Source organism: Vicia villosa, unplaced genomic scaffold (genome assembly GCF_029867415.1).
Source record: "Vicia villosa cultivar HV-30 ecotype Madison, WI unplaced genomic scaffold, Vvil1.0 ctg.001210F_1_1, whole genome shotgun sequence".
NCBI lineage: Eukaryota > Viridiplantae > Streptophyta > Magnoliopsida > Fabales > Fabaceae > Vicia > Vicia villosa.
In genome coordinates this window covers 198,878-212,612 of record NW_026705536.1, presented here as the reverse complement: position 1 = coordinate 212,612, position 13,735 = coordinate 198,878, and the positions used below count along the sequence as shown (strand labels likewise).

General features: G+C 38.6%; 1 protein-coding gene and 1 non-coding gene across 2 annotated transcripts; one reads left to right on the top strand and one right to left on the bottom strand.

Annotated features, from left to right (window-relative positions):
- Positions 1-2,677: 2,677 nt before the first annotated feature.
- On the top strand, positions 2,678-3,781 carry LOC131634030 (uncharacterized). The gene has a single exon (XM_058904714.1). The coding sequence runs from the start codon at positions 2,678-2,680 to the stop codon at positions 3,779-3,781; it is 1,104 nt and encodes a 367-aa protein (XP_058760697.1).
- A 5,254-nt stretch (positions 3,782-9,035) lies between these two features.
- On the bottom strand, positions 9,036-9,142 carry LOC131634038 (small nucleolar RNA R71). The gene has a single exon (XR_009293462.1). It is a non-coding gene; the product is annotated as a small nucleolar RNA R71 (small nucleolar RNA).
- Positions 9,143-13,735: the final 4,593 nt, after the last annotated feature.

Sequence of the window (13,735 nt, the reverse complement as noted above, 5' to 3'; positions counted from 1 at the left end):
TTTCATCTTCATGAGTTTTTGGTTGCAGAGGTGAAAAACAACCAGGTTTTGAAAAGGAAATACCCTCCATAATAAAGGGTAATGAACCGTCGAGCCATGCGACGTTAAACGAAGCGCTTCGTGGGAGGCAACCCACAGTTTTAATAATTAAATTCTCTGTTTGTTTTATTTTCAGGAAATAAAAGAGGACGTCTCTAGTGAAAGCTCTGAAGTGATCATTGGAGTGCATTACCCTCTATGAGTCACCTCTCCCAGGCTTGTTCTAAAACATTGAGGCCAATGTTTCGTTCAAGTTTGGGGGAGGTTTTGCTCTTTGCATTTTTATTTATATTGCTGCTATAATATGTGCAAGACCTACATAACATATTTGTCCTAAATTTTGACCAAAATTTTTAATTTTTGAAGAGTTTTGATCTTAAAGAGCGATCGGGAATAGTATATAGAGATGAAAGGAGGATTGTTTGAGGACGGGAAGTTCGGAATAATGTGACAAGAAGAGGTTTGTTTAAACACCCTTGGTTCCCTAAAAGAAATACGAGTCTAACGTGTAGATTTGCACCATAGTACTTGTCTCCTGAGAAATACTCCTTGGGTAGTTTATTGATACAGTCTGGCATAATTCAGAATCATGTGCATGATGACTGGTTGAGAAAAAAATATAAAGTTGGCACCAAATGATGAAAAGGCGGTAAAAGGAAATCGGCTCGCTAAGTTGGGTAACCCTCACCCGGTTATTCAGCCCAAAGGAGATTGATCCCCAAACGTCGTCCAAAAGGACAATTTATAACTGCAAAGTTTGAAAATTTCATCGGTAATTAAAAAGTAGTAAATGCTGCTTGTTTGGTGCCAGAAAAAGAAAATAAAAAGCCTTGATTCGTCTCATGCATGTGATGACTATCATAAGAAATGCAATGCCTTGATGTGATTGTCCGAATGAAAGAGGAGGAAAATCGGAAAGAGACTTAAGTGCAAAGCATAGTTGGAGAGGTATCCGAAAGGGGAGCTTAAGGTTTAATGTTGTAGCAGAAACTCGTCGCGTCATGTGAATGGCGGACCAACTGTTTCTTGATTAATACAAACAGATATCTCACGTATGAACACAAGTGTCCTTTTAAGTCATTAACTATTGTAATTGTCGCTTGAGGTCAAGCAACGGTTTAAGTTTGGGGGAGTTTGATCAGTGGTTTTCACACATATATTTACAGTTGTTTTTAGTTGCTTTTAAAGTATTTTATTTTATGTTTTATTTCATTATTCGTCATTTTAAGCTTTGGGTTTGTGTTTAAGTGTTTGTAGGCTCGGATGAATGAAATGGGAAAAAACAGTGTGAAAAAGTGCAAAACTGGAGAAAAATCATAATGCTGACCAAATGCGTCCCAAGACGTGTGTGACTTATGGAAAAACACCTCTGCTGCTGATACGCGTCCTCACACGCGTGTGGGAGTGGAAAAATGCAGTCTGCTGAGCAAACGCGTGCCCAGACGCGTCCCATGATCTACAAGGAGCCAGAAAAACACACCTCTGCCCAGACGCGTGCCCAGACACGTTCTTGACCATCAAACGCGTGCGCACACGCGTCCCAGAAGCCAGAAAAGCAAAGGAAATGGTCCTTCTACCCAGACGCGTCCCAGGACGCGTGTGACTCCACCAAACGCATCCCCACACGGGTGTGTGCGTGTTATTTTGGGCTTTCTTGCTGAAAAGCCCAGTCAGGCAGAAATAAAAGAAGGAGAATGTGTTTGATCAAGGGTTGGACAATTTTAGGTGCGAACATACATTAGAGAGGCTGGAGAATTAAAGGTTGATGCAAGGAGTGAAGAATTCCATGAGCTTTTGCCATTGAAGATATGATTCCTTCATTTATTTGTAATGTCTACAATAAAAACTATGTTTTCTGTTATTGTTATGAGTAGCTAAACCCCCCATTTCTAGGGGGGTGACCCTGATTTTGATCTGTAATGAATAAATTTATATTTTGCAATGATAATTTGGTTTGTTCTACATTGATTTGTTCTCTTACTGATTTATTGCTTTTTCTGTCGGACGAATAGAAATTGATTTTGTGTGATACAATTAAGCTGGACAAGCTGTTGTTCATGATCTGTCTGAGAACATATTTTAGTAGATATTACCTAGGAATAGGAATACCCTTCAATAATCAAAATATTCTTGGTATTGGAAAGCTTAATGTCAACCGTAATTTTCTATGGACATAGTGATTAGGTTGAGGGATTAAAGAATTATTACTTGAGGACTTGGGAATAATAAACCTTAAGAATTGATAGTCAATTAGGCAAACCATTGTTGCACGATATAGTTCTATTCGTTGCATGATCAAATCACTCACCATCTATAGCATCCTACTCATATCTGTCTAATTCATCTGTACTTTAATTATTTACTGTAATTGCGTTTTATTCAAAACAAATCAAAACCCAATTTATCTTTTGTTTAATTGAAATATTGATAAAACTCTTAGTCGTCAAGCAGTCCTTGAGATTCGATATTCGGGGCATTGCCCTTATTATTACAAAAGACGAAATAGTACACTTGCTATTTTACCGATCACCGGGCCAAGAGGAAGAGAGTCTATTACCACATTCAAAAAGCGGATGTTGATATTTGCTTTATTCAAGAAACAAAGTTAAGTGGCATAAATTTAAATGTAGACAAGGATATGTGGGGAGATGTTCAAGTTGAGTGGTCGCATGTGGATGCCAACGGGGCGTCGGGAGGCATTCTTACGATGTGGAAAAAGGACTTCTTCACTCTAAACTTCAGTTTTAGAGGTGAGGGTTTCTTGGGTCTTTGTATGGAGAAGGAAGGCAAACTTATTTACTTTGTGAATTTCTACGCTTCTTGTGACTTAGTCACGCGAAAAAGAACTTGGGATAGGATACGTGAGTTCAAAAATAACAACTTTAAAGGATCTTGGTGTAATGGAGGAAATTTCAATTCTATCTCCTCTTTTGAAGAAATAATTGGGACATCAACTCGAATCTATAGGAGGGAGATAATGATTTTCAATGAGTTCATAGAGGAAATGGAGTTGGTGGATCTACCTACTATAGGAGGCAAGTTTACTTGGATAAAAAGTAATGGCAAGGCTATGAGTAGGCTAGATAGATTTCTTCTATCAGAAAGTTTTTTTGAAGATTGGAAGGTGGATGGTCAACATATTGGTGAGACGGATGTGTTCGACCATGCTCCAATTTGGTTGAAAGACAATAGAAAGGATTGGGGCCCTAAACCCTTTAAGTTCAACAATATGTGGTTCAAGCATGAAGAATTTGATAATTTTATGAAGGAGGAGTGGAAAAAGATTGAATTCAAAGGGAGAGGTGACTATTGCTTGGTTGAAAAGTTGAAAATTCTCAAAAACCAGATCTCTTGGTGGAACAAAACGGTCTATGGATGGATAGATCTCAAAATTGACAAAGATGGAAAAGAGATGCACTCTTTAGATAATGTGTTTGCTCATTTTGCAAGTAACATTCCGGAAGAAGTGGTCTTGGAAAGAATAAAAGTGGTGGAGGATTTTTGGGATAACATTAACAAGAGAGAAGGTCTTCTAAGATTAAAGTCGGGACAACTTTGGCTTTCCAAAGGCGATGACAACACTCGCTACTTTCACAATTCTCTAAAAGAAAGAAGAAGAAGGAATTCTATTTGCTCCAATGACACATCGGCGGGAAGAATGGAAGGGGTTGACGAAATCAAAGAGTTCACTTTCAAGCATTTCGAAAACTTCTTTAAAGAAGAAGTCCACTTTAGGCCGTGAAGGATTGAAAAACACTTAGAAAGGGGGGATTGAATAAGGGTTGTTTCTAAAAATGGTAGATAAAAATAAATCACACAGTTATTTTTATCCTGGTTCGTTGTTAACTAAACTACTCCAATTCACCCCTGACAAGGTGATTTACCTCAACTGAGGATTTAATCCACTAATTAAACTTGATTACAATGGTTCTCCACTTAGACAACTTCTAAGTCTTCTAGAGTATACAGATCATAACTTGACCACTCTAAAAACTTCCTTTTATAATCAATGTAAAATAAATATTACAAGAGATTAAATTGCTTCTTAATAAGTTGTAATCACCAAGTGTTTTTTCTCTTAAGTTTAAGTTCTAACACTCACTAAAAATATTACAATGTTGTGAGGTTGAAGATAAAGTTCTTCATTGTTTTTGTGTGATAGCTTTTTGGTATTGTTTTGGTACTTAGCGTTAGATAGTTCTTGCTGCTTCAGAATCAGAACTTCTATATATAGGAATTGAGAAAAATGTGACCGTTGGGAGCATTTAATGCTTTGCGTGAATAATATAGTGCTCCATTTAATGTTTCACTCTTTTGTCAACTACCTCGAGCCATGCTTCAACTGCTTTTGCTGACTTTGCCTTTTGTAGCTTCTAACATTCCTTTTGTCAGTCAGACAGATTTGACGTTGTAATCTTTTCATCTTGTACTTTCTTATGGACTCAGATTATTAGAATAACGTTTGAATATCAGAGTCTTCAGCTTTTGGTACAGATGCAACTTCAGTCAACAGACTATAGAAGTGCTTTGGAGCGTGATACCATCATATCTTCAGAGCCTTGCTTCTGACTGCCATCTTTTGATGCTTTCCAGATCATGTTCTGATTCCTTCAAGACCATCTTCTGATGTCTGCCAGACCATGTTCTGATGAATCCATCCAGATCTTTTGTGTCAGAGCTTTTGAACGCTGATTTTGTGCATACTCTTTTAGACTTTTCCTTAAATGGAAAACGTGAATAATTAGAGTACCACATTGTCTTATACAAAATTCATATATAATGTTATCATCAAAACTAAGAATATTGATCAGAACATTTCTTGTTCTAACAATCTCCCCCTTTTTGATGATGACAAAACATACAGAATTTATATGAATTTGTATCCAGAATATCAGATGAAAAAGACAATACACAGATATATCATAAAAACATATTAATCAGAGTGTGTGAATATGTCTTCCCCTGAGATTAACAATCTCCCCCTGAAATTAATACTAGAAGAATTTATAAATAAAAGACGTCCCTGAGTATTTTCCATTTCAGATGAGACTTTCACATTGAACTTTAAACTTCAGATGATTCAGAGCTTTACTTCAGAGCTTCCATTGGACAGCTTCAGAGCTTTGAATTTCTCTTTGAGAGCACTTGGCTTTATCAGAGCATCAAAAAGACTTGGTTGTATCAGAGCTTGAAACTTCTTGTATCAGAACATAGCTTGCTTTTTATCTTGAAACTTCTTGTATCAGAACATTAAGCTTGTTTGCTTCAACTCTTTAAGAGATTTTCTTCAAATGCTTTTCTCCCCTTTTTGAGCTTGTTCAAAGAATCACATTCCTGCTAAACTATCAGAGACATAAAACTTACAATTTTTGTTAGGAATGTTGAGACTTAAGCCCAACAACTGATATTATAAATCAATTCAAATAGCACGTTTCTCCCCCTTTTTGTCATAACATCAAAAAGCATAAAAGATTCAGATGAAAGACACACATAGTGAAGAAAGAAAAAAAATCATTGATAATCAGAAGGAAGAGTACAAAGCAGATGCAAAAAAAAACATATGCAAGAAACAAGAAAACAACTAAGACACAAGACTCAGACTAAGACTGGTTAAGCTTAGAGGCTAAGACTGCCAGAAGGTTCTTTAACTCAGCGGTGTCTTTTGCTTGCTTCTTGGAAGATTCTTCAGTTCTCTGCATCCAAGTTCTGAATTCAATATTGGTTTCATCCTGCTTGTCCATACGATTGAACACTGAAGCTTGATTCTGTTGGAGTTCCTTCAGAGTTTCCATCAGAACAGATGTTGAATGGCCAACAGAAGAAGCAGGAACAGCAGAAGCTGGAATCATTTGATTATCAGCAATAGGTTCCTCTTCAGTAGTAATATCTTCAGTAGGTTGCTCTTCAGCATGATACTCAATAACAGGATACACCATATCAGGATTCTCTTCAAGAAGGTTCTCCCGGAACCAGTCACACAGAGTCTTAAAGTCTCCAGTCAGAACTGAAAACGGATAAGAAGTCCAGACAACCAGAGGCAAAGGATTATCCATTTCCATTTCATCAACAAAGGGAGCTTCTTCCAGAGGCTTCCAGTTAGAAATAGGATAATAGTACCTGACACTGCCATACTCTAGAGCCAGTCCAACAAGACTAGGAGCAGCAGCAAGACAGTCCTTCTGGAGGTCCAGAAACTCTGCTTGCACATCTTCAGAAAAAGCTTTCCAAAGCTTTCCAGCAGCCACATGATCCAGCTTGGTGTCATGGGCAACCTTCAGATACTCTAACCCTGTTCTGACCTTGTACTTTAATATTTCAAAACGAATATCAATAGAAGGTTTAGGAGGGTTAGTTCTGAGACGGGTTATTGGAAATTCTTGGTTGGAAAGGGAATATGGTTCAAAAACTCTATCAAACAATAAAGAGGTGTTTGAAGAGGATGGTTTAAGGGAGGATTCAACTTCATTGTCAGAGTCTAAGACTACGACAACAGGTGGAGATGAAGGATTCTGGGGGGTAGGTTTAAAAGGGCGATGGTTGCGAAAGAATGAATCAGAAGAAAGTGATGATTCTGAAGAAGGGATGTTGAAGTTTGATAACACGATTTTATATCATATATTTAGCCTGAAATCCATAAATATTTATAGCATTTTCCGTTAATTATATTCTTTTATTATGATATTATGCGAGTATTTGCTTTGTTTCAGGTTTTACGCTCTTATTGAGACTATTTGTGAAAAGGAAAGAAATGGAGCTAAAATCACTGCTATTTGTGCCTAAAAGATGGAAAAGGGGTGCTGAAGCAAGAAAGGGGTGCAAAGAAGGCCCAAATGTGCATACTACAAGTCCAGCCCACGAAGAAGCCAATTGTGCATGGCCCAAATCATTCCAGCACGTGGAGACGCACGTCTCCAACGTCTCTCTGCCACGTCACCAAGAGGAGACGCCCGTCTCCAACTGCTCCTGGATCTTCTCCACTTGAGACGCACGTCTCAAGTCGTTCAAAGGGTCTCCCAAAAAAAGTGGAGACGCACGTCTCCCAGCCCCAGTCAAGAGAAACTCCTCTTTTCACGCGTTCCAACTGCAGTCTCTCACCTATAAATAGAGGCTGCTACTTTAGTTCAAAGTGTCCGATTTTCTGCTAACGAAGTGCTGCCGAAATTATTCTGCGACCATCATTTACTTTCCTGCTTTCAATTCAACTGCTTTAATTTTCTCACAACAATTTCCACACCGGAGATTGTTGTGAACCTTTTATAAATCTAGCCTTACGTTAGATTTATCTTTTATATTCCTTGTTTTAAATTTCTTCCCGATAATTTCCGAAGAACGATCCAGCCAACCTGTGGTGGAAGTTCGAGTACTTCAAGATTCAATTCAATTCAGATTTATTTTATTTCAGGTTTATTATTTACCGCCTTTATTTATATTATTATTGCATGATATATTATATGCCATTTAACATGCCTTTTATTATAAATCAAATTAATTTATGCATGTTTAACCGTATTAATATGTCTGGCTAATTAACTAAGATATCGGTATGTAAAGTAAGTTAACCGTGGGATCCGAAATAAATTGGCTTAATTATGTTTTATTAAATATCACTTGTTTTTGGTTTATATGTCTAATTTAATTAGTAAGTCTTAAAACCAATAGAGCGAAAGTTTGAGGGGTTAAGACGGTCAAAGGTTAAAATCAATAGAGCGAAAGTTTGAGATCTTTAACTGGATAGTAGACATAGGACATTAGTTTTAAGGATGGCGAAAGCGTATTAAAACTAATTATAACTTATTTATTTTCAAAAAATGTTTTTACACCCGAGCGGGATGGCGAAAGCGTACGTTAGGGATATTAGCATGTTCCGAGTCAACAGAGCGAAAGTTTGAGATTAGGAGATTTAAATAGATAACAACTTCATAAAACAAGCATTTTATTAATTACGTTGTTTCCAAAAAGCTTTTCTAAATCTAATGGGATGGAGAAAGCGTACATTACGAGTTAGGACAGTTGTCTAAATCAACAGAGCGAGAGTTTGAGAGGAGGACTTTTAATCAATTGAATTAATAAAGATTTATAATCGAATTAATACATTGGCCAATGGACCTTCAGATCGCCTAAAGTAAAACGAAATACACACTGATATTCGCCTATTATTATATTTCTTAGAATTCACAATCACTTCCCCTTAGAAACAATCAAAATACTAGTAGCCTTAGCTTTACATAGTAACCTTAGATAACGGTAGATCGATTCATAGTCCTTGTGGATTCAATATCTTTTAAAACTACACGACACGACTGTGCACTTGCAGTCATCAGAATAATAGACACGTAAAGTGACGATCAAGTTTTTGGCGCCATTGCCGGGGACTATTTAAGTCGATATCGTAACTCACTGTTACACCGTAGAGACTAGGGCAATTCTTTCCTTTCTTTTTGAACGATTGTATTCGAAATACTCGTTCACAAGGAGGAGATTTAATACAACGAATTAACGAGATCGAACGTTTTATTAACGTCAAACGTCGAGCTCGTAATCTTCCCGATGTAGCACCAATTCCGATTAATCAGGAATTGATCTTTACTGATCAAATCAATCAAATTACCCCGAAGTTAGAGATGGCTGCTATTCGTCCTCTTAGAAACTATGCCGCTCCATCACGCGCTGAACCGCACTCAAGTATCGCACCACCTGCGATTGAGGCGAATAATTTTGAACTGAAACCTTCATTGGTACAAGCTGTTCAACAGAACCAATTCTCTGGAAGCCCTGCAGACGATCCCAACCTCCATTTATCCGTGTTCGTGCAATATGTAGACACTGTCAAAGCTAACAACGTTAGTTCTGAAGCTATTCGATTACGTCTCTTCCCTTTCTCCTTGAGAGACAGAGCTAGAGCGTGGCTTCAATCCCTGCCCTCTAATTCCATAACTACGTGGGATGAATTGAAGAGAGTATTCTTAGCTAGATATTTTCCGCCTAGCAAAACCGCTATGCTAAGAGGTCAAATCAACGGATTTACCCAAAAAGATAACGAATCACTCTTCGAAGCTTGGGAACGATACAAGGACATGCTTAGACTATGCCCTCATCATGGACTCGAACCATGGCTGATCATCCATACTTTCTATGGTGGTCTACTTTATAACACTAAAATGACTATAGATGCCGCTGCTGGTGGAGCATTAATGGACAAACCCCATGATGAAGCATACAACCTAATAGAGAACATGGCACAAAACCATTATCAATGGGGTGGAGAACGAGCCGCTCTAGAGAAAACCCAAACCTAAGGAGGAATGTACGGTGTAAGTGGTATAGACCGCGTTAACGCTAAAGTAGACGCTTTAACTCAAAAGATCGAAAACTTAACCATCACTCCTTCAGCCACCGCGGCTGCTGTAGCACCTAACTGCGAAATTTGTGGATTAACTGGACACGCAGTTGCCGAATGTCAACTCTTGAGTGGTATCCCATCTGATCAAGTAAACTACGCTCAAGGAAACCCTTATTCTAACACGTACAACCCTGGATGGAAGAATCACCAAAACTTTTCGTATAAGAACAACAATGCGTTGTACGCGCCTGGACAAGCACCTGCTGTCCCACCTGGCTACCAAAAAGCGCCTGTAGCTGCTCAAAACGCCCCTAGGAAGTCGATTCTAGAAATCATGATGGAAAACTTTATAGCTTCCCAACAACAAACCAATAAAGACTTCCTAAATCAAAACATCCACAATAGTGAGCAACTAAAACAATTATCGAACAAAGTAGATGCTTTAGCTACACATAACAAAATGTTGGAAACACAAATCTCACAAGTAGCTCAACAACATGCACCTACTGCTGCCCCTGCTGGCACGTTTCTTGCTCAACCACAACCTAATCCTAAAGGACATGCGAACGCGATAACACTACGAAGTGGAACGAACTACGATGGACCTATTGATCCTAGAACTCAAAACGCACCCATGTCACAACAAGAGCCAAGGGAAACCAAAAAGACATCAACTGATGACCAGACTGCTAAGCCCAATGAGAACAACACCGAAGTGGAACCTGAAAAAGAAAAGCCTTACGTTCCACCACCACCTTATAAGCCACCAATTCCTTACCCTCAGAGATTAGCTAAATCCAAAACCGAAGCGCAATTTAAAAAATTTGTAGAACTTCTGAAACAATTAAACATAACCATACCTTTCACATAAGCTATAACTCAGATGCCTTCGTATGCTAAATTCTTAAAAGAAATTCTATCAAACAAAAAGAAACTCGAGGATAACGAAACTGTAACACTTACCACTGAATGTAGCGCTATCATCCAAAATAACATGCCTCCCAAACTAAAAGATCCTGGTAGCTTTTCCATACCCTGCATAATAGGAAAGACTATTATAGAAAAAGCCTTATGCGAATTAGGAGCTAGTGTTAGTTTGATGCCTCTTTCAACCTATAAGAAACTAAATCTGGGTGAGCTTAAGGCAACGAGAATGTCTCTTCAACTAGCTGACCGTTCAGTTAAATACCCTGTAGGAATGTTAGAAAATATCCATGTGCGTGTAGGTCAATTCTACATCCCAACTGATTTCATTATAATGGATATCCAAGAAGATTCTAACATCCCGATCATATTAGGAAGACCATTCTTGGCAACCGCTGGTGCAATTATAGACGTCAAATGAGGAAAGCTTACCTTCGAAGTAGGAGAAGAGAAAATTGAATTCATTCTTTCTCAATTCCTAAAAGCACCTTCTATAATTGACACATGCTGCTCTGCCGACATAATCGACGAGTGTGTGAATGAAATAAAATCCGAACCACATAAGGAAACCGAGATCCTAAGAATTCCTATACCGCCTATTTTTGAAGATGACAACTGGCGTGGGGAATATCAAGATAACCACCTGAGTGAATGTTTAGCATTAACTCCTGATCCTATACCTGGACCTAAGAAACCTGCTATAGAACTTAAAACACTACCTACCGACCTTAGGTACGAATTCCTAGACGAAGAACTTAACCGACCAGTCATAGTTAACGCTGATTTAGGACATACCGAGACTGAAAAACTACTCACTGTCCTAAGAAAATACCCGACTGCTCTAGGATATAACATATTAGATCTGAAAGGAATAAGTCCTTCCCTCTGTATGCACCGCATTATGCTCGAAGAAGATTGCAAAACCTCTAGGGAGCATCAAAGACGAATAAACCCCATTATGAGCGATGTGGTTAAAAAGGAAATCCAAAAACTGTTAGAAGCCAGAATCATATATCCAATATCTGATAGTAAATGGGTTAGTCCTGTTCATGTCGTACCGAAGAAAGGAGGAGTTACTGTAATCACTAACGCAAAAGGCGAATCTGTAGCACAACGTACCCAAACTGGATGGAGAATGTGCATTGACTATAGGAAGTTAAACAAAGCCACTCGTAAGGATCACTTCCCTTTACCATTCATAGATCAAATGCTCGAACGCCTAGCTAAACACTCACATTTCTGTTATCTGGATGGATACTCCGGATTCTTCCAAATTCCTATTCATCCTGACGACCAAGAAAAGACCATGTTTACATGTCCTTATGGTACGTTCGCTTATAGACGAATGCCTTTCGGACTTTGCAATGCACCCGCAACCTTCCAGAGATGCATGATGGCAATATTTGCCGATTTCCTGGATGGAATAATGGAGGTCTTTATGGACGACTTCTCTGTCTGTGGAGGAAGTTTTGAAACATGCTTAGAAAACCTTGAATTGGTACTCAAACGATGTGTAAGCGTTAACCTAGTACTTAATTGGGAAAAATGCCATTTCATGGTTCGACAAGGAATCGTACTTGGACACATCGTATCCGATAGAGGAATCGAAGTAGATAAAGCAAAAATCGAAATCATCGAAAACCTTTAACCTCCCAAAACAGTTAGAGAAATAAAAAGTTTTCTAGGACACGCTGGTTTTTACCGACGTTTTATTAAGGATTTCTCTAAAATAACCAAGCCCTTAACTGAATTACTGATGAAAGATGCCGAATTCATCTTTGACGACAAATGCACTGAAGCATTCCGAACACTTAAACAAGCATTAATCTCCGCGCCGATTATGCAACCTCCCGACTGGAGTGAACCTTTCGAAATAATGTGCGACGCAAGTGACTATGCTGTAGGAGCTGTTCTAGGGCAAAGAAAAGATAAGAAACTACATGTCATATACTATGCGAGTAGAACCCTAGACGAAGCTCAAATGAACTACGCCACGACAGAAAAGGAACTATTAGCTGTCGTATTCGCATTAGACAAATTCCGTTCCTACTTGGTAGGAGCCAAAATAATCATATACACTGACCACGCCGCTATTAGGTACCTTTTAACTAAGAAAGACGCCAAGCCTAGATTGTTAAGATGGATCCTTTTATTACAAGAATTCGACTTAGAAATTAAAGATAAAAAGGGAACCGAAAATGTCGTAGCAGATCACCTCTCTCGACTCAAAAATCTGAAACCCGAACAAGTACCAATCGATGATGATTTCCCTTATGAAAGACTCATCGCTCAGTTGGAAGCTAACGAAATAGAACCATACCATCCAACCATTGAGTCCAACAACTTCGTAGAAGTAGCTTTAGCCCGCTCTGCCACACCTTGGTATGCGGACTTCGTAAATTACCTTGCTGCTGGTGTACTTCCCCCTGATCTAAGCTACCAACAGAAGAAGAAATTCTTCCATGACCTCAAACATTACTATTGGGACGACCCCCTCCTTTTCAAAAGAGGCCCCGATGGAATCTTTAGACGTTGTGTACCCGAGGAAGAAATAGGAAGTATAATAACACATTGTCATTCAGCACCATGTGGAGGACACCATAACACATCTAGAACCTGCGCCAAAATCCTCCAATCTGGACTCTTTTGGCCCAACCTATGGAAAGGTGTTTACTTTGCCGTATTAAATTGTGATAGATGCCAACAAACCGGAAATATCTTGAGACGTGACGAAATGCCTCAAAAAGGCATCCTAGAAGTAGAAATATTTGACGTCTGGGGAATAGACTTTATGGGTCCGTTTCCATCATCATTCGGAAATAAATATATACTCGTAGCTGTCGATTACGTTTCAAAGTGGATAGAAGCTATCGCTTCTCCTACAAACGACACACGAGTAGTGATCAAACTCTTCAAAAGCGTTATCTTTCCTAGGTTTGGTGTACCAAGATTGGTAATTAGCGATGGTGGATCTCATTTCATTTCAAGAATCCTTGAAAAACTCTTTCGAAAATATGGAGTAAATCATCGAATAGCTACACCATACCATCCACAAACAAGCGGACAAGTAGAAGCGTCTAACCGAGAAATAAAGCAAATATTGGAGAAAATTGTTGCTATATCTAGAAAGGATTGGTCATCCAAGTTAAATGAAGCTTTATGGGCTTATAGAACAGCTTTCAAAACTCCAATTGGAACCACCCCATTCAAACTCGTTTATGGAAAATCATGCCACCTTCCCGTAGAATTAGAACATAAAGCCTAATGGGCCATCAAGAATTTAAATTTAAATTACACTACTGCTGGTGAAAAACGACTTCTAGATATAAACGAATTAGACGAACTTAGACAAGACGCTTACGAAAACGCCAAAATCTATAAAGAAAGAACAAAAAAATGGCACGACAAGCGTATATCTAGGAAAAATTTTAG

Excerpts from the sequence above, each read along its gene's own strand:
- LOC131634030 (XM_058904714.1), top strand. The coding sequence starts at position 2,678 with ATGTGGGGAGATGTTCAAGTTGAGTGGTCGCATGTGGATGCCAACGGG.